The sequence below is a fragment of the Gopherus evgoodei genome, chromosome 3 (genome assembly GCF_007399415.2).
Source record: "Gopherus evgoodei ecotype Sinaloan lineage chromosome 3, rGopEvg1_v1.p, whole genome shotgun sequence".
NCBI classification, from domain to species: domain Eukaryota; kingdom Metazoa; phylum Chordata; order Testudines; family Testudinidae; genus Gopherus; species Gopherus evgoodei.
Window position 1 is genome coordinate 98,914,676 of NC_044324.1, and position 20,794 is coordinate 98,935,469.

The 20,794-nt window shown below is 41.5% G+C and overlaps 1 protein-coding gene across 1 annotated transcript in view; it reads right to left on the reverse strand.

Moving 5' to 3' along the window:
- FRK (fyn related Src family tyrosine kinase) overlaps positions 1–20,794 on the reverse strand; it is a 77,413-nt gene that overhangs the window by 15,964 nt on the left and 40,655 nt on the right. Inside the window, exons 3-5 of the mRNA XM_030556160.1 lie at positions 18,123–18,286; positions 17,282–17,450; positions 4,084–4,242 (exon numbers count right to left, since the gene is read on the reverse strand). Coding sequence (XP_030412020.1) covers positions 4,084–4,242; positions 17,282–17,450; positions 18,123–18,286 — 492 coding nt within the window. The remainder of the gene's footprint in view (positions 1–4,083; positions 4,243–17,281; positions 17,451–18,122; positions 18,287–20,794) is intronic.

Genomic DNA, 20,794 nt, shown 5'->3' on the forward strand with positions numbered 1-20,794 from the left:
AAAATCACCCATCGTAAAATGTGCCTAACAGTTAATATTTGTAATCACTTTTGGCAACCAAAGATTAATGGAGGGTGAGGCAGAGCTACACATGAGAACTAGTGTCCCCAGACAAGTGTGACATAAAAATTGACTGGCTATAGTCAAGTGCAAAAGCTCCATTTTATCTTTAGAATCCACCTGAGTGTTTCTTACTGTTAGCTATGTTGCCTCAGTGATAAGGTTCCTTGAGTTGCCCTTAATGTATGTCTGCTTTCATAGAATCTTCTGAAACAATATCTGTCCCATTTGTAAGATCAACAGCTTCCTGAAATACTATTTTAGCTCAGTCAGAGATGGTGCCCAAACGAAGTGCTAAAAGACCCCTGACCAGAGCAGGCTGGCTCAATACATTAGGGAAAGAGACTTAGTAACTTGAATAACTGAGACCATAAATCAGGTACCAGGACATGTCATTGGTGAGTTACAAATTACAACTCAGATTCAGGCCTTTTGTGGCATATTAGGCCAGATTAACTGCTGCTGGGGGAGAGATGAATTTAGACACTTCTGCACTCAGGGTGATTAACCCTGAAGGTGTGACCAACTCATTGCTATATAGTCATCTCTCTTATGAGTGAGGCCACGTCTACACTACAGCATAAAATCAAAATTATTAAAACAGGTTTTATAAAACTGGTTTTATAAAATCGATTTTATGCGTCCACACTAGGGCACATTAATTCGGTGGTGTGCATCCACGGTCCTAGGCTACCATCGATTTCCAGAGCGGTGCACTCTGGGTAGCTCAGTAAAAGAATGAGACCAATAACTAACTCTAAATCAATATAGTAATATCGATTTTAGGGTTAGTGCTCTCGTTGGGGAGGAGTACAGAAATCGATTTTAAGAGCCCTTAAAATCGATTTAAAGTGCCTTGTAGTGTGGACGGGTACAGCGTTAAGTCGATTTAACACTGTTTAAATCGATTTAACGCTGTAGTGTGGACCAATCCTGACATTTGAACCCAGGACCCACAGCATCAGAAGCATACACACAAGTGCTTTACTGTAATAGGAAACATATCTGCATAGCATTTCACTTGTCCAAAAACATTCCAAATTTGAATAGTCCAAAGAAATGCTGCTATTCCAGTCATGTTTGGTTCTCTCTTTATATTAGGAATGTGGATTATCCTTCCTAACTGCCTTGGCATTAAAGACAAAAAAAAATCAACTGCAGTTGGCAGTCTGCTGCAGCTAATGATGTCCCACTGATTCATCGTGATAGTGGATAGCACTACCTTGAATCACTGTCTTCACTCCTGGCAGTTCATCTGCCTGAATATAGAGCACCTTGCAGCTGTGCTTTAGGAAGAGTGTTCCGCACTATGGTTTGCACTGTACTCTACAGTCTCTAAACCTTGAATTTCCTGCTGAAAGGCTGAATTTTAATGATTAAGTTAGCCCTGCCTACTTTCTCTTTGAGGTTAAACTGATTGTCATGATAATCCAACACTGAGATTATTTCCTTCTATTATTGAATCATAAACTCTTCTCCTTCCCCACACCCATGTTTAACAGCAGCCATGACCTTTAAAACAGAGAGAAAAATTAAGCTACATGACAATTTACAGCTTAATGATACAACATCATGAAAATCTGTCAGAAGACTGTAGAACCATATAACGCAGTGCAGTTCTGCATTTGTGGATACCAACAGACACTAACTCTTATTGTTCAGTCTGTTGGACAAGAAAATAGATCCATGATGGAGTGCATTGCAGTTCAGGAGCACACGATATCTAAAGTGGAGTGACTAGGAGGATGCATGTGTTTTGGAATTATTCTATGCTTTTCTGAGAGTCACAGTTCCCTTCCTCATCACTTCCAGCTACACAGTGCCCCATACTCATAGCTGATTGTAAATGTATAACTAGCCTTTGTTGATTTAGGTTTGTTATCAAGTATGTTTGAAAAAAAATGTGATATTAATGTGAGGTAATGCACTCAAACTATAGGCACTGGCAAATAAATTTACAAAACCTACCCATGACTTATTCTCTACCCTGCAAGGAAAATTTGACAGCTCCTCCTGTCCCTTGTTACTAACAATTTTAGACAAAACCATCTCTTTAATAAAGAATTTAGTACAGGAAATGAAATATTAAAGAAAGCTCAGGGATGCATCATGATCTCACCAATCAGTCACAATGTCTTATTCAATAGATAAAAGATAGGAGAGGTTCTCACTGACAGACATATTACCAGTGTGAAATTCAGTATTAAATATTTCCCCCATTTGAGACTGCAGGATTTGGTAAATCCTCATCAAATATTAAGAATGCAACAACAGGGCACTGCACATCACAGCTGATACAAATATTCATACATTTAAGACAATTTAATTTATATCTATAATAGGAAAATATTGCTCTGTTGTGTTCCATTAATGTACCTGGTGACAGCTCAATTAAAAATAATAATAATAAATAATACTTTAAAAGTATCCAGCAGTGTTCATCAGGAAAGATCCTGAAGCACGTTAACAAACTATGCATTAGGATTACTTGCCCATCACTAAAATACAGTCCCCTTTGTGGTAGAACGTGACAGACCACTGTGCAGGAAATACTCCACAAAATGTTTGAGGGGTGGGAAGGGTTTAAAACAAAGAAAATGAAGAATACATTTTGAGGAAGGAGAATTTAGCCAGGGACAATGTGATCGCCTGATTTGCATTGTGCTGCATCATGCTATATTTACAACAAGATGCGGCCAGACTCAGTAACACACTGGAAATTACTGTTTTTCCTGGCTATCGAACGTCTACTGTTGTGGTCAATATCACTTCTTAAATGTTCAGGAATAGTGGGCAGAACTCCCTCCTGCACAGGTTATTCCCAAATACTGGAATGTCAATTCCATGAGTTTCAACCCAGTTTCCTTACTATTTTTCCATCAAGGATGGTGAGGTTTCACCTGCAAATACCTGCATAGGAGACTAGGATTAGGCTTTCACTTATTACACTTGCTTATCTCAGGTGAATGAACTGAAGGCATAGGTAAGGCTGTGAGTCTGTCATGGATTCCATGACTTTCCAGGACCTTTGTGACTTCTGCAGTCAGCAGGTGCAACTGACCCCGGGGCTGCCTGAGAAGCTCAGGTGGCTTGGGGCCAGCCGAAACAGCCCTCCTCCCCCAACAACAGTAGTCCTGGGCCACCCTCCACCAGCAGCAGCTGCCGTGGTTCCGGGCCCCCTGCCAGCAATGTCGGTGACAGATCCAGGCCAGCGGGGCTGTCCCCCGCCAGCAGCAGCGACGGCAGTCCTGGGCCAACGAGTCCAGCCCCTGCCAGCGGTGGCAGTCCTGTGCTGCCCTCCACAGCACCAGTTGGCACACCAGCAGGTGCCCCAGAGATACCCACCCTCAGCACCAGTGGGTGCCCCAGAGACACCTCCACACAAGTACCAGCGGGTGCCCCAGAGACACCCCCAGCTAGAGTGACCAGATAGCAAGTGTGAAAAATCGGGATGGGGTGGGGGGAATAGGAGCCCATATAAAAAAAAGCCCCAAATATCGGGACTGTCCCTATAAAATCAGGACATCTGGTCAGTCTAGCACCAGCGGGTGTCAAGAATACACCCCCCCTCAGCACCAGTGGATGCCCCGAGCCCCCCTCCAGAGCAGCAGCTGTGCCACCGGATCCCCAAGAACACTAAAAATTTTGTCACCAGGATATAGTAAGAGTCATGGACAGGTCACGAGGCCGTGAATTTTTGTTTAATGCCCGTGACCTATCCATGACTTTTACTAAAAATGCCCATGACTAAATCTTAGCCTTAGGTATAGGAATCAACACAAAGCCCCAGAGCCACTATAAAGTGAGTATGACCCTAAATGTAAATTCTGTCTCCATCCTCCCCAGTTACTTTTAGGTTGTTTGGCAAGTCAATGGTTTCTAAACCCTTTTCCCCCCCAATCCCAATAAATATTACAGCCTTCATATTAAATCAGAGCACTGTACTCTTCCCCTTTGTTTAGCGCATTTACTAAACTGTAAGCTACAGTGCTATCTGAAATTAGTTTTTAGTCTCTTGCTTACTTTGAAGGTATTCTAGTAGACTTCCATGTCTCATCAGCTCAGTAATAATATAAATTGGATCCTCTAAAGTGCAAACTGCATAGAGCTGTATAAGCTTTGGATGTCTAAGGTTCTTCATTATTTGTGCCTCCCTCAGGAAGTCCTTCGGATCCATTGAACCTGAAGCAAGAACAGAGAAAAAAAATCAGCTGATGTTAAAGGCCCAGCAACCAGGTGGGAATCACTAAGATTATCCTCTGTCTCTTTGTAAAGCACATCAGCACCACAAACCTTCAGTGTTACCAGAGAAATGAATCAGTGCAGCTGAAAAAAACAACTAGTAACTGTAAAAGCAGCAAAGAATCCTGTGGGACCTTATAAACTAACAGACGTTTTGGAGCATGAGTTTTCGTGGGTGAATACGAAGTGGGTATTCATGACATACATCCGATGAAGTGGGTATTCACCTACGAAAGCTCATGCTCCAAAACGTCTGTTAGTCTATAAGGTGCCACAGGATTCTTTGCTGCTTTTACAGATCCAGACTAACATGGCTACCCCTCTGATACTTAACTAGTAAGTGAAACATGTCAGTTGCCTGGGGGCACAGAACTCATGTGCTATGACCCCTAGGTGTATAAACGTTAAGGTTAGTCCTTATGGGGGTGGAGGGAGGGAGAAAGAGAGAAATTTAGTTTATAAAATAAGACACCACAGTACATGTCATCTCGAAGAAACATTCGTGTTACTGGGCAAGAAGTCAGAGCGCTGAATAATTAAATACTGAAATTAAAGCTTCTCTCACACAGAAAACACTCAAAGACCAAAACCTGACTGTGGTGGGGTGTGTTATTCCTTTAAGGGACACTCTAGAGTTTACAGCCAAGGCAGCCTGCACATAATCAAGGAGCATCCTGCCCTTGGGGCTGTCCTCTTTAAATAGGAAAAGGAAGCTGAGCAAGGGAGAGGTAACTACAAGCTGTAGGTTCCGGGACACTAGCTTAAGCTGGGCTCTAGAAATTTTATTTTCTGAATACATGGTTGGTTGCTCTTACTCAAGGCTCTGAAGTAAGGGCATTATGAACTGGGTTATGCATCACTTTCCCTAACCTGATGCCTTGGTGAAAGGGGGAAAGCCTGCCTGCCTCCTAGAAGTAGGCTGGGATTGGTTGGAGTCCTTCTTAAAGAGCAGATGCTTTAATATTTTTTTATGTTTATTTTTTGTTAGTTTGGTATTTGATCTTCCCTCTCTTGGATTCTGTACACTGACTCAGGACTAAAATGCCACACCATGACTTTTGGAAACAGACAGAATTGTCTTAAATGGCCTCTGAAATTCCTTACATGGCAAAATCAATTCAGTCTTGGAGTTTTACTCAACTTGCCATTGCTGCTGGATGCCCAAATATTAGCAATAGCTAGAAATACTTGTATCATTGTCAGTTACATAAATATTTGTGCTAGCCCACTTGGTTACAGACCTAACACCATGGTGAACCATTTGTTTATCACCTTCAGGCTACACTATTGCAACTCACTACCTTTGGAGCTGATCCTGAAGGGTATCCATTCAAAAGCTGCAATATGTGTGGCATGAGGCGTTCTGCTCTTAAAGTAAATTAAGAACATGACTCTTGTGTTTCACATTCTCATCAGCTGCCAGTTCAATTCCAGACCCAATCTGAGGTCCCGGTCTCCATTTTAAATCCTAAAATAGATTAAGGGCAAGATAACTTAGGGACCACTAAATTATGAACTGCACTTCAGAGGGTCGCTTCACTACTACGGAGAAGTCTGAACTGAGTCTTCCCATAGGGCAAGACATGATGTTTTACAAAGGAATCTTTTAATTTAACTACTCTCATAAAATCACCCCAACACTTTCAAGACAGCCACTGGGATCTAACCAGTTTAAAACAGCAACTGGAACAGAGATAGAAGTGGAGTTCTTCCTGCTAGAGCAGTGGTTCCCAAACTTTAACAACCTGTGAACCCCTTTCACTAAAATGTCAAGTCTCGTGAACCCCCTCTTAAAAAATGAATATTTCCAGGGATTTTCTCCTTTACCTGAGTATAAATTATAAAAGCAGTGATCTTGGAAATATAAAATGTGTTTTTGTGACATGCTTATTACACATTATTTATTACTAATTATTATTTATCATTACAGTATTTTTATTACATTATGAAAATGGCAACACTTTTCCAAGACCTCACTTTCGTAGCTTGTATCACTTTGAATAAACCTGTTTAAAAGACAGGGCTCCTATGTTTCATCAAGGAGTATCAGATGTGAAACAGCATGAAGATATTTAAAAAGCCAACTCAAAGAGTTCCTCCTACACAAGCATTCAGGTCTTGAGCAGTCCAGGCAAACAACACACGTTACAAGAAAGCTTAAACTTGTGCTTCATAATAATTTTAAAAATAATACTAGCTGCCTATTTAATTTTAAAAACAGTAAAAAATATCCTCCTCCCTTTCCACTTCTTATAAGGAGTCTTGAAGGTTAAATCTCCTCGGTGTGATAGATCTGCTTGCTTTGATCTGCGTAGCTCTTGGAAGTCTAGGGGTTCCGGGCTGCTAGCCCCATGCTGCCCAGGGTCCCTAGGACAGCTCTCTCTGCTATTAGGGGATTTTTTCCCGAGAACCCCCTGTAACATTTCATGAACCCCCAGGGGTTCACGAACCCCAGTTTGGGAACCACTGTGCTAGAGGGATAACCATGTACAGCTTAGATTTTATTTATTTTATTCAGATTTTATATATATATTTCCCTCTGGAATAAGTATAAATAGTCTCCATTGTTAGTTTGTCTATATATACTCCTTTTGTTTTCTTTTAAGACTTACTTCTTATTTAGAAATAATAACAAACCTTGCTGTTTGATCCCCTCAACTTTGTAACTGTTGCATTATAGTTAATCATAATAAGCAGGTAGGGATTTAGCCAAAAACAATCTGTCGTCATTAATATACTAACTTGAGATATCTACTATAGCAGGATCAGAGAGATTGCCTGAGGTAGAAGTTAAGTGGTCTGTCACAGGGACTAGTCCCTGAGGGGATCAGGCATCCAGCATACCTGTAACAGGCTCCACTAAGGAGAATGAGCCAACTCAGATCCACTTATGGACTTAAGTAACTGGGTGACAAGGTGGGTGAGATAATATATTTTATTGGACTGGCTTCTATTGGAGAAAGAGACAAGCTTTAGAACTATGCAGAGCTCTTCTTCAGGTCTGGGAAAGGTACTCAGAGTGTTACAGCTAAATACAAGAAGGGCCACCCGGGGGGAGGGGGTGGGCAAGTGGGGCAATTTGCCCCAGGCCCCGCAGGGCCCCCCACAAGAATATAGTATTCTGTAATATTGCAACTTTTTTTTATGGAAGGGTTCCCCAAAATTGCTTTGCCCCAGGCCCCCTGAATCCTCTGGGCAGCCCTGAATACAAGGTGGAACAGATAGTTTAGCATAAGTCATTAGAACATATTCTAAGGGACCATTCAATGTAAAATGGCCTGTTATCACCCCTGTAGTGATAGGACCAAAAGGGAGGTTAGTGGGTTACAGATTGTTGTAATAAGCCATAAATCCAGTGTCTTTATTACGCTCATGATTTTTAGTGTCTAGCAAAGTTATGAATTAAAGCTCGCAGGCTCGTCTTTTGAAAGTATTGTGCAGGTTTCCTTTGAGAATGAGGGCTGAGAGGTCAGCTTTAGAGTGACTGTTTTGTGCAAAGTGTTCACCTACAAGTGATGGGGTGTCTTTGTCTTTTATCATTTTCCTGCGTGAGCTCATTCAAGAACGTAGTGATTGTCTGGTTTCACCCACGTAAAACCTAAGTAACAGGGTGACAGTTAATTAAATATGGAGTACGTGGGCCTACTACAAGCTTATGAGGGCTCAGACAGGAAACCTAGAAAAGAAGAACTTCCTGAGGAGAGATGCTCCTCAGGAAGCTGGACAGGAAGCTACACCCAGTGGTGTCTTCTTAGATAACAGAGGGTCACGGAAGAAAGAAGAGGCCCAGAGAGAAAGTGTTCCCAGGCAAAGGACCAAAGCATCCCAAGGGAATGAACTAGGCCTGGGACCTCCTGGAGAGTCACTAGGGACTGTATCAGTAAAGGACAACACTTTGGGGAGACAAGGGGGTAGAGACACTGGCATCTGGCTGAACACCCAGCAGAGACCTAAACTCCTGGCATGGAATCCAGCCTGGGAGTGCTTCAGGGCTAGAGGGACTAAAACATAAAAGTGATTACTGCAAGGGCAGAGTTCCAGAGGAGTATCTGATTGAAGCTTTCATTATGTTTCATATTGTCGTTTCCTGTTAAATAAGTGAAACCCTCTAAAGAGGGTGCTCTTTAATATTGAAAAGCCTTCTTTGACTTATTTATGCCCAGGGTGTGGGGAAACCGAGACAGGGGCTCACCTGCTGACCACCAGAGTGACCTCCATGCTATCTACAAAGTCTCAGAAACAAAGTAAAATTTGCCCAATAAAAATAAACAGAAATGCTTGTTGCACTCAGTTTTGGTTAGAAGGTTCCTCTGGTAAATAAATTGCAATGCATTTCTTTGAGGAATATCACAGAGATTAAATATTATTGACATACTGTATGTCAAGTAGTTGGGATGAACTGAAGAAGAAATAATGAGAGAGTGTGCCAAGGAAATGGTAAAAAGAATTTCAGAAGCAGACAATTGTCCATGAAGTAGTAGTGTTGTAGGAATGGTTTCAGGGAAGATGGAGGTAGCTAGCCTGAGAGGGATTATTATTGTTATTACAGTAGTGCCTAGAGGGCCCATTGTGCTCAGTATGGTATAGACAGATAGTAAGAGACAAGCCCATTCACAAAGACTTTACAATCTAAAAAGACAAAGGTTGAGAGGGGAAACAGACAAAGAGAGGTAAAGTGACTTGCCCAAGATCACACAGCAGTTCATTGTCAGAGCCAGGAATAGCAACAACATCTCCTGGCTACTGCCCTACCCACTGGAGTATACTATGTCTCAGATATCTGATGGACAGTTAGAATCAATAAGACCAGACTGTGGAGTGAATGATAACTTAAAGACTTACTGCATTCACTGTCCAAGAAGGCACTACTGTGTTCTGCTGCATCTCTGCAAGAAAGCCTGCTGAGTATGTGTTGCAACTCTTTCCCTGGAAGTGCCTAAAAAGTCACAGACTCTGTTAGGCAGAGTCAAAGATAAAGAAACATATAAGGGAGCAAATAAGGAAATCTCTGAAGAAAGAAACTCCTTCTACTACGTTTCTTTTAGAGTTGTTGTGATTATTGCTTGTTTCAACAAAATTCTGTAGTTCTAGGCCAACTGGTCTAAAGGCGAGTCAGCATAATCAGTGTGGCCTGGAAACAATAATGTGACAAGGGAACCCTTATTTCCCAGCTGTAGTGTCATTCATGGGCTGACAAAACCATAATTGCCAGAAGCCTGAACACTGCTGTTCTTGGCCCGCGTCTTGTAGTCCCTAGTGTAACTTTTCAACGCAAGATGGTTTATGCTTGTGCACCTGCATGCCCCCAGTGGACACTTTGTCTTTCTCCATACAATGTAAATAGTTACAAGAATGTGTTGCTAACACTTTCATTTGAGATCTTAAGTGACTGTGTCTTCAGTCACGCCCCAATAAACCTTCTTTATCTTCCTGTCTGTCCAAGATACATTGCCGTCTGAGATCAGAGAAATTACATTAAGAACCAGGATTGAAGTGAAAAGCCTTGACAAATGTTCTCCAGGGGTTTTACTCTTGGGCAGTACTATTTTCAGTGAATGAGGCTAATTTTGGCCAGGAAATAGATTTGCCATCTCATAGGAAAAAAAAATAAAAACAGTCGGACAATAGCAGGGAGTGGCTGGTCAACACAGCAGAGTTGGTGTCAAAGCAGTGTATAAACAGTTGTGAAAAATAACAAGACAGCTTGTGCTGGCACCAAATAATGAGGCTGGCACCAAGTAAAAGAATTTCAAATAGTGATGAATTAATAAAAGATATTAAAGATGTTTCATAAGCCTCTGTATTGCTTTAATCAAAAGCCTCCAGTTTAAATAGGAATCTTCTGACTCTTTCAGTAAGGCTGATGGAAACCCTGTGTAAATTTAAAGACTATAGACAGATCATCTTGACATTTTGAAGGGCTCCATAATGCACCATTGGCAGGATCAGATATCAGTTTCCAAATGGTCAGGAAAAATTGATTCAGAATCCATATGGATTCATCTTCTGATCCTCCTAATAGTTCAACACCACAAGTTCTGTTATCACCTTTAAATCCTCCCCCCTTTCCTCTGGAGATGCTGTCACTTCTTTATCTTTTATTCTATTGATAACTCCCCACCCCCCCTTCATTACTACACAATAGATGTGTGACAATTTGGAGAATTTGTCTGTACAATTTATGAATTCTGGTTGTGTTCCAAAGTAATAATTATGAAATGATTGTATACAGGAGTTCCTCTATATGGAAGTGGAATTGACCACTTGCTGACATAGGGTACAGCATGTGCCTACCAAACCAGGGACAATGGCTAATTTTGAAACTTTAACTACTGTACTCTGACTAAACAATGGGTATGCTAAGGAGCTGAAGCTAGTTGCTCCAATTTGTCTGCATGATGTGGGGAGTGGAAAGAGTGAAAAATTCTGAAACAAGACAAAGGGACAGAGGTGGTAAAGCAAGGAGGAATAAGGGAAAAGGCTTTTCAGAGGTAGAGGAAGCTTTGGGCAGGAGTAGGGTGACCAGACGATATTTAGGTGTTTGTCCTGCGTTCGACTGAGCTTTGGTAGGAACACAATTTGTTCCAATATTTCGCTCCGCTGGGAGCACTCGACTTTTTTTTTCATTCAGCTGGCGGATCCCCCTCCCTACCCCATGTGTCCTAATATTTTCTCCCTCTCATCTAGTCACCCTAGGCAGGAGAGAGGAAGAAAACAGGAATGCTTTCATGGAAGGGAACTCTGGTGTAATAGCAGTACCAGACAAGGTCAGAAAATCTAGCTGCACTAGAGAAGGCTCCATGATTCTGATGAGAAACTGAGCTGCAAGGGAAGGATCCCAGATACCCCAGAGGATTCTGCACAAGCCCAAAAAACTACAGAGTGGTGAGGAAACTGAGGCAGAGAAAGTGCATACAGGTATGTTTATTATTTTAGCTAGATCTGTGTATAGCTTGTGCTGTTAAATAAAGAGTAATTGTGTTTTAGAATCTCGTGCATAGTTTGTGTCTGCTTTCACTGTTGTGTACCCCTGAAGGTAAACTGCAATCCAGAAGGCTCACACCTTTGGTGGCATTCTGTGAAATACGCAGGAGTCACTGGGAGGCTTGAGGAAAATGGCACATGGGGCCCCACTGCCAAGCTACATAGGGTCAGCACTGGATTGAGTTCCTAGAGGCCCAAAGGCAGGCACAGCACCTAATCTCTGCATAGCTCCAGCAAGCTACAACACATGGGATTCAGTGTTTGGATCCTTCATCGTAGTCTGAGTATCCAGCAGGAGGAGCGTGACTGATCTGTGACATGTTACTGCACTCCTATACCCAACACAGTTTCATTCAGACTAGGGGGCCTAGGGTAAAATTTTCAAAAGTGACTTAGGAGCCTAAGTATAACTGTAAGTCAATGGGTGTTTTTGGAATTCTTACCCCAAATTTTCTATGGCATCAGATTAGTAAGTGCTTTATAGATGTTTAAAATACAAATCCTTCTGAATAATTTACTATGTAAAAAGACAATTTATAAAAGGGATGATTTAAAAGGCATATATTTGACTCCACTCCTAATTCTTTTTATTGTTTGGGCATACCATGCTTAATGGCCTCTACTTTCTCTATTTTTACCATTGCCTTTTTGTCTCATGTTTAAATGTTATATAGACATTAACAATCATTTTAAGGTTTGTCTATTTTTAGTATATACACCTGTCTGTTTAATCCCAGGCCTATTTCATTTTAACTCCGAACTAAGGAGTTGCACAATAATTCACTGTTTCTCCCTTTGTTTCATATTTCTGACCTGTAAGAAATGATGCATAATGAAGCTTGGCATAAGCTCAGTTTCATGCTCACTTGTAGTCATCAACTGGTAGTATATAAGTGCCAGGAATAATAATCATTATAACACAAAGATAATAATATCTTACATTTATGTATCACCTTTCATCCTGCATTATTGTCCACATTAAATATTCTGAAACTACTTCCTTCATCACTGAAACCAAGCCCATTGGTGTGGAATGCAGCAATATTTTAAAACTGTGCAATAGTAGACAACAGTTTGAGAGGAAGTGAGGAAGAATAAGGCATCCAACTGAAATTGCAGGGAGAATTTAGGTTGTGATAATCTAACTACCTACAGATTTTGTACAGGATATCAGCTTTATACTCCCTCTCCCCTCACGAAAAACAAAAAAAAACACAGGACTTCCAGTATGTCAATGCTTGTTAACACCATATTGGGAAATGGGCTTAGGGAAAGGTTCACCAATACCACTTCCTGCAGCATTCTGGGAATTAGATTTTCCGCGGGCTGGGAGGTCTTCCAGCAATGGAAACATTTTTAAAGGACTTTTTAAAAGAATTGTTGAAAAACTGGAGTAGGCATACAGAAGAGTCCCAAGAGTGATTTGAAAGATGGAGAAAATGCCTTACAGTGACACACTTAAAGAACTCAATCTGCTTAGTTCATCAAAAAAAAAAACCTGAGAGGTGACTTGATAAGTATATAAGCACCTTTACCTGGAGTAGGTATTGGATCTGAAAGTGGAATAGAGAAAAGTTTACCAATGGCTAGAAACAGAAGGCCAACACATTCAAATTAGAAATTAGGCACATATTTTTAACAGTGAATAATCATTGGAACAAACTATCAAGGCAAGTGGTGGATTCACCATCATTTGATGCCTTCAGGTCATGACTGGATGCCTTTCTGAAAGTTATGCTTTAGTCAAAGATAAGTCATTGGGCTCAATACAGGGCTAACTAGATGAAGTTTAATGGCCTGTGATATATAAGAGGAAATACCAGATGATATAATGGGCAATTCTGGCTTTTTATGCTATGTGTCTATGAAGACCATTATATCTCTGTATTCTAAGTGTGAAGAATCAGTATGTGCCCCAGAATACAACAACCTTAATGTCAAAACTCATGAACTACAGAGGCCATTTCCCGATTGCCTTTATATTAAGATGAAGTAAATTACCACATCTGGCTTCTGTTGAATTTTTATTAATACAAACTAAGCTTTTATTACTCTGATTAGGGTATTTAAAATTATTTAAATCAATACACCTCTACCCCGATATAACGCTGTCCTCAAGAGCCAAAAAATCTTACTGCGTTATAGGTAAAACCACGTTATATCGAACTGCTTTGATCCACCGGAGTGAGCCCACCCCAGAGCACTGCTTTACCGCGTTTTATCCAAATTTGTGTGATATCAGGTCACGTTATATCAGGGTGAGTGTATGTCTGATGGACATTGCTGAAATTATGAAAGTAAGCTTTGGAAACTCAATGTGCTAGGAGATTAAAATGTGGAGATTTCAGAGTTAGGGTAGGATATTTTACAAAAAAACGTAATCCCTTAGAAAAATATGCTGTAGTGTTCTGAACACAGAATCTTGTTATCACAATACTTTGTCTTTACTGTAGAATATGATGATATTTTATAAGGTATATCAATAATAGAATCACAGGGCCCAAACCCACTCCCTGTGAAGCCAGTGGGACTCCTTCCATTGACTATAACAAGAGCTGGATCATACCATAGAAAATAGAGATGGAGAAGATGAATTAAACCATCTCATCCATTTCCTGAGCCAGAGTAGAACAATATCTATAGTATATCACCTATGGCTTTGTCCAATCTAATTGTAAATATCAGAGGTAAAGTCTTCTAGCACTCCATACTGCTGTGCTTCTGTTATTGCCAGAGTTGCCACATAAACTATAGTTCTTTGCTAACTACAGTGTAAATTTTTCAATTTTATCTAACAAATCTGCTGCAGTTTATTTATGTGATCATCTTTTATTGCCTTATTATCTATGTAGCAATAAATGGATTCTGGGATTGATGAATCAGCAATGTGAAGCTGCAAGTGTTTAACCAATCTCCACAGCCCTTTCCTATGATAGGAGCCAACCATAAACATTAAAACTGAAGCAGAAATGCCTTAGTTTCTTCCTTTGTGACAATGCAGTAGTATTGTGCTGTGTTTCTCAAGCTTTCCAGTGACACCTATTGGGAGGTAGCTGAGCAATAGTCAAGGGAGTGATCTCAGTGGGAAGGAGTAGTGTGGCTGAACACATGCAAAAATCAATCTCTTTCATGAAGAAATAAGGGCTGATTATCTGGGCTCTCACCTTCCTTGTTGTACAATGTAAGTAGTACCAAATGGAATTGGTATCAGCCAACCAAATAACTGAATGATCTATCATTCCTGATAGATTTTTAAAAAATTAGTAGGGAGAGTTCAGTTAGGACTAAGGGGACGCTGTGTTTCTATGTCGCTCTATCAGTTCTGATTCCAGGTTGGAAAATAGTATTTCCATTTTACAGAGGAAGAGACTGAAGCAGAAAGCGGAAGGCCAAAATATTTTTTTTTAAACACGCTAATTTTGGATGCCCAAAGTGGCCATTTATCTTGGGTGTTCAACTACAAATACTTTCCACCTGATTTTCAAAGGCGCTGAGCACTGACATTCCCATTGTGGGACTGGGGATGCTGAGCATCTTTGAGCTTGGGCATTCAGCTCACTGGTCACTTCAAAGAAAAGAGAGAGAGAGAGAGAGAGAGAGAGAGAGAGAGAGAGAGAGAGAGAGAGTGATTAGTCTTACTCTCACTGTACCTTAATTTTTGTCTGTGTGAAAATGGATGGCTTCCAGCATTGCCACAGAGAAAAAGAGATGAAATATTTAGTTAAAATAGTAGAAAAATCAAATATAGGGGCCACATTATGCATTCTGCTGTTAAATGCAGGATAGTGAGAGAAGTGGAATATCTGTTAACATGGCCCAAAATCTGTTAGAGGGGAGGGAAGGTAACGTGACATCATCCTCTCTTCAAACCCCAGTGAAGCTCCTTCAGGTGAATAACACACATTACCTATCTCATAGAACTGGAAGGGAACCTGAAAAGTCATGGAGTCCAGGTATCATAACTCTAGTCCCAGATTTGGACCTTAGCGTCCAAAATATGGGGGTTAGCATGAAAACCTCCAAGCTTAGTTACCAGCTTGGACCTGGTACTTGCTGCCACCACCCAAAAAATTAGAGTGTTTTGGGGCACTCTGGTCCCCCTGAAAAACCTTCCCTGGGGACCCCAAGACCCAAATCCCTTGAGTCTCACAACAAAGGGAAATAATCCTTTTTCCCTTCCCCCCTCCAGGTGCTCCTGGAGAGATACACAGACACAAGCTCTGTGAATCCAAACAGAGTGACTCCCCCTCTCCGTTCCCAGTCCTGGAAACAAAAGCACTTTCCTCTTCACCCAGAGGGAATGCAAAATCAGGCTAGCAAATCCAACACACACAGATCTCCCCCTGATTTCTTTCTCCCACCAATTCCCTGGTGAGTACAGACTCAATTTCCCTGAAATTTCCCAGTAAAGAAACTTTAACAGGTTTTAAAAAGAAAGCTTTATATAAAAAAGAAAGAAAAATACATACAAATGGTCTCTCTGTATTAAGGTGACAAATACAGGGTTAATTGCTTAAAAGAAATATGAATAAACAGCCTTATTCAAAAAGAATACAAATCAAAGCACTCCAGCACTTATATTCATGCAAATACCAAAGAAAATAAACCATATAACTTACTATCTGATCTCTTTGGCCTTACACTTAGAAACAGAAGATTAGAAAGCAGAAACTACTTCTCCAAAGCTCAGAGAAAGCAGGCAGACAGACAAAGACCTCAGATACAAAATTCCCTCCACCCAAAGTTGAAAAAATCCGGTTTCCTGATTGGTCCTCTGGTCAGGTGCTTCAGGTGAAAGAGACATTAACCCTTAGCTATCTGTTTATGACACCAGGTCCCTGCTTTTGCTAGCAGGACCAAATACCGATTTTGCCCCAGATACCAAAAAAAGGCCACCTTAAGGATTGAACTCACACCCCTGGGTTTAACAGGCCCATGCTCAATCCACTGAGCTATTTTTGCCCCCTAAATTTGGGATGCTAAACTTTTTTTTCAATTTTGTTTTATAAGTTGCGTTCTATAGATCCTGGGTTCACAATGCAAAATGTCCTGATAATGGATCATACTCGTCGAATAATCAGAGAGGCCAGGGTGCATCGTCAGGAGCCTACTGATTATGTGCACTTGAAGGATAGGGAAGAGGACAGACATCCCACACAGGCTAAAAATTTAAGTACCTCAATGGGACTTTCCTGAATCAGAACCATTAGAATCGCACAAATGCTTTTTGAATGAAAGAAAACATCATGATATCCCTATTTTTTAAAAAAAAATGTTTATATCACCTATGCTTGGTTTTGTTATCTATGTGATTTGTGCCATCTGCTGGTAGATATTGTTTTACAATGAAAAGGATACTTAAAATTAATTTTAAAAGTAAAGAAAAAATCAAACAGACGCCACATTATTCACACAAGGATATACAGTAGATAAACATAAGCAACTAGTAGAGTATGTCATAAATATGTAAAGTGTTAGCACATTTCCAATCACTATTTAGAGTGTTTTACTCTGTATTACTGCTCTGAATAACAACAGAGATTTATACAAATACAGATTCTATAACAATAAAACTTTATAGCAATATAGCACCTATCCACCAGAAGGATTTTTACAGCCTACAGATTATAGATAAAATGATCACTTCACCTACTAATGAAATGCATCTACCTTTAGAGTGAAACATGGAATCCATTCTGTGCAAGCAACATTATATGATGGAGTGGGGAGCTTGTGTTGTGAAATTGAAGAACAAAGAATAAATGAAATAGCAGCAGGAGTTTAGGTAAGCAGAATATAAAACCTTAGTACAAAGTACCATGGAATCTTTAAGGATCTCAAAATAACAAACTCAATTTTACCTATTATCCAGAAGATGCAGGTCTTTGAAGATGATTAGATACTCTGTTTTCTTTAAAGAGTTTTTACAAAACATGAAAGAGGGCTCTTGCCACAGCCTGACAATATTAGCAATTCACAGTGATGTGTGACATACCTGGTTTTAATGTTTTGATTGCCACTGGCGTGGTATTATTCCAGAGACCTTCCCACACCTCACCAAATTGACCAGAACCTAATTTTTTCAACAGTTTCAGAGAATTTCGGTCTATCTCCCACTGGTCTGCAGTTTTGTATGACAAATCGAAAGGAGCAGGAACTTTTTTCTGGTGTAAAGAACCAAACACAAACATTAGATATTTGTTCAGCAGAGTGTATAATAAATCTTTGTTTAAAAATATGTCAGTTAAAGTTGCAGCTATGAGGAATGAAGTCTCCTTACAGAACACACAGATGATAAAGATAAAACACAAAAGAGAATGTAAAAAGCATCTGCAAATCCACATCCTGGGTACTTCTTAATACAAAAAAATTAGTTGAGCTTCAAATAAACTTTGAAATGAAAAAGAAGCAGTTACTTGATATTGTATGTCTTGAAAATGCTACAATTAGTCAAAGAGCCCTACATTTAAAAAAAAATCAACCCCCCTTGCAAGCTTTTTTGAACAATGAAATATTACCTGCATGAACCTGATGGTTTTGTCTTAGTAATACCTATAGACATCTAGAGTTATGAACTTGGCGATTTTATCTCAATATACAGAGCTATTCATAAATCACAAGTTGGCACATTCTTTTCCTCTAGCCACACAATTATTTGTTCAAAATGTCAGAGTACTTTATTATGAATGTGTCAGCTCCAAGAATGAAACAGTTCTGCGGTCCATGCAACTTCATCAAAGAATCAGATTGTCATTTTGCAACCTTGCACCTTATGACTGATAACCAGCAGGTTAGTTTGAAAATATATATTTTGCACAATATAAAACTAACTTTACCTTTATACAGGGCTTCCTGAGCTTTACACAGAGGCCATCGCTGTTATTGGTGTAGTGGTCAACAAAAGCATTCAATGTTTTAAAAATATTCTTTTTGCTAAGAAAAAAGCCTTCTCCAGCCTCCTGTCGGATCCTGTAGTGTTTCACAACTGCTCCATCGAAGACTACAAAATAAATTGAAATATAAGCTCCCAGCTACTAAATATATATAGTAGTACAATATAGCTAATGGCTAACATTTTAAAACAGAGTAACCAAAGTCAGGTTCCTAAATGTATATTTAAGGACCTAATTTTCAAAAGTGCCTACCGCCCATAAATCCCCCAGGTGCCTAACGTGGAGGTGGGGACAGGGTCCCCCTCCAGCCGATGGAGATCCGTGTGCCCTTGTAATTGTTAGCACTGGACCACGTGAAGGTGGAGCCAAGCCAGAGCAGTGCATCTGACTTCCTGACCATGGTGGATCATTATGCCATATTCCTGGTCACCACACTCCTCAGGGAGATCACGGCCAGAGCAACCACAGAAGCCTTCTGGCACTACTTTGCCCAGCCCTATGGCAACCCTTCCACGGTGATCACAGACTAAGGCATGCTTTTTGAGTAACAGACATTTAAGGAATTGTGATTTCTGTATGGCAGCCACAAGCTAAGGATGACAGCCTACCACCCAAAATACAAAGCCCTCTGCAAGCAAGCCAGCCAGACACTGCTAGCAGGGCTGAAGACTTTGGCAGAGATGTGGCAGAGAGACTGGCCTTCCTACTTGCTGCAGCTGACCTATGTGTATAACAACATGGTGTGCACCTGCACGTAGTACACCCCCTACTTCCTGATGTTCGGCATGCATGGCTGGCTGCCCATAGACATGGTCATGGGCATCCAGCCAGGGACCCCAGGGAACCACAGGCTGGGGGGCCTCAGATTGGTCCATGAGCATCACCGACACCTGTGTGAGGTAAACCAGATCATGGCTGCTAGTATGTTGCAAGCCCAAGACAGACAGACAGAAACAGAGCTCTGACAGACATGCTGGTGCCAGGCCACAGGTGCTGGCCAATCTGGTTCTGTTCAGCCAGCAGAGGTGCTCCAAACTGAACACAGCCTGTGTCCCATTGTCTGTGGGATCCCATACCTCAAATGGCCCAAATACAAGATTAGAGCAGAGTTAGCAGATAGAGTGGAGAAGCTGGTCCACTGCAAGATGTTCAGGCCTTGCCACTTTGAGCCTGAGCCACAAAACAGAGTGTAGGGAGATCTGAGTCCTAGTAGCCAAGAGGCAGGGCTGAAAGGAGTCACTAGGCTCCCACTACTGGGATGGCTCACATGGGGGGGGCGGGATCTCCACTGGAAGCATCCTGTCTCTCATCCTGGTTCTGAGGCAGGGGAAGAGGGACCAAAATCTAGCCCTGAGACAAGAGAAGAGCAGAGCAGGGAGGAGTCATCTGAGCATGACTCTATGGTGGGAGCTAGGGGAAGAGCACAATGAGGCAGAAGCACCCTGAAGTCCTCAAAGATCGAGGGCCCCCCCTTCCCAACTGATACAGCAATGCTGAGGGTGGCCAAGCCACAGGGTATGACCTCCACCTGGGGACAGGTGTGAGACTGGGCAGAGCCCTTTCCTTTCTCCATCCTATCCCCTGTTCCCCCACACTCTGTGCAAACCTGACTGGCTGGGGGGAGTGCCACTCCAAAACAAGAACACAGAATTAATTATGGACCACCTGGGAGGGCTTGAGCCAATGAGCAGATGAAGGCAGGATGGAAAACCAGCCCTGGGAAGATTTGGAGAGAGAACAAAGAAAGAGGAGAAGGAGAAGTAGCTAGGGCAGAGTCTGAACTAGAAGCTGATTGGAGGAGAGCCAGCTGCTGTACTGGTGCTTGTACAGATGCACAGCCTGGAGCCTGGACAGGACAGCTGAGACCATACAATAGGCTTGTCAACTTTCGGACTGAACAAAACTGAACACCCCTACCCTACCCCTTCTCCAAGGCCCTGCCCCGCTCACTCCATCTTCCCTGCTCCCTCTGTTGCTCACTCTCTCTCACCCTCACTCACATGCTCATTTTCACCAGGCTGGTGAGGGTCCCTTTTCAACCGAGTGTTCAGTTGAAAACTGGAGACCTGGCAACCCTACTGTACAGCAAGACCCACCAGTCTGAGATCACATTTCTCACCAGCATCAGATTGCATGGACAGGTTGGAGTGACCCAAGGAGTGGACTACAGTGATGTGCAGCACAGAGTCTGTATGTATCTATGCATATGGGGGTGGAAGCAAGGGAGTTTGTGTAGCCACTGCTAGAGATCCTGACTTGGATCTACTCCTGGCTTTGGCTGGGTTAGATAAAAGTGTTATTCTATTGCTAAGTGTGGTGCTTGATCCAGGTGTGAAGTCTGACCCATTCAGAGGGAGAGTTGGGGTTTGTGCAGAGGCCTGTGGCTAGGACCTGGGACCCCTTCCCCAACACTTGGAAACCCTCGACCTGACACAAAGGTGCCTACCACCCATAAGTCCTCCTCAAAATGGTGCACCTTACATTTAGGTGCCTACATATGGATTTAGGAACCTAACTTTAGCCACCTGGATTGGAAAATTTCTGACCCATAGGATCTGACACATAGACATAGCAAGACATTTTTCCCTGGGTGGCTTATATTTCCCACCCTTTCA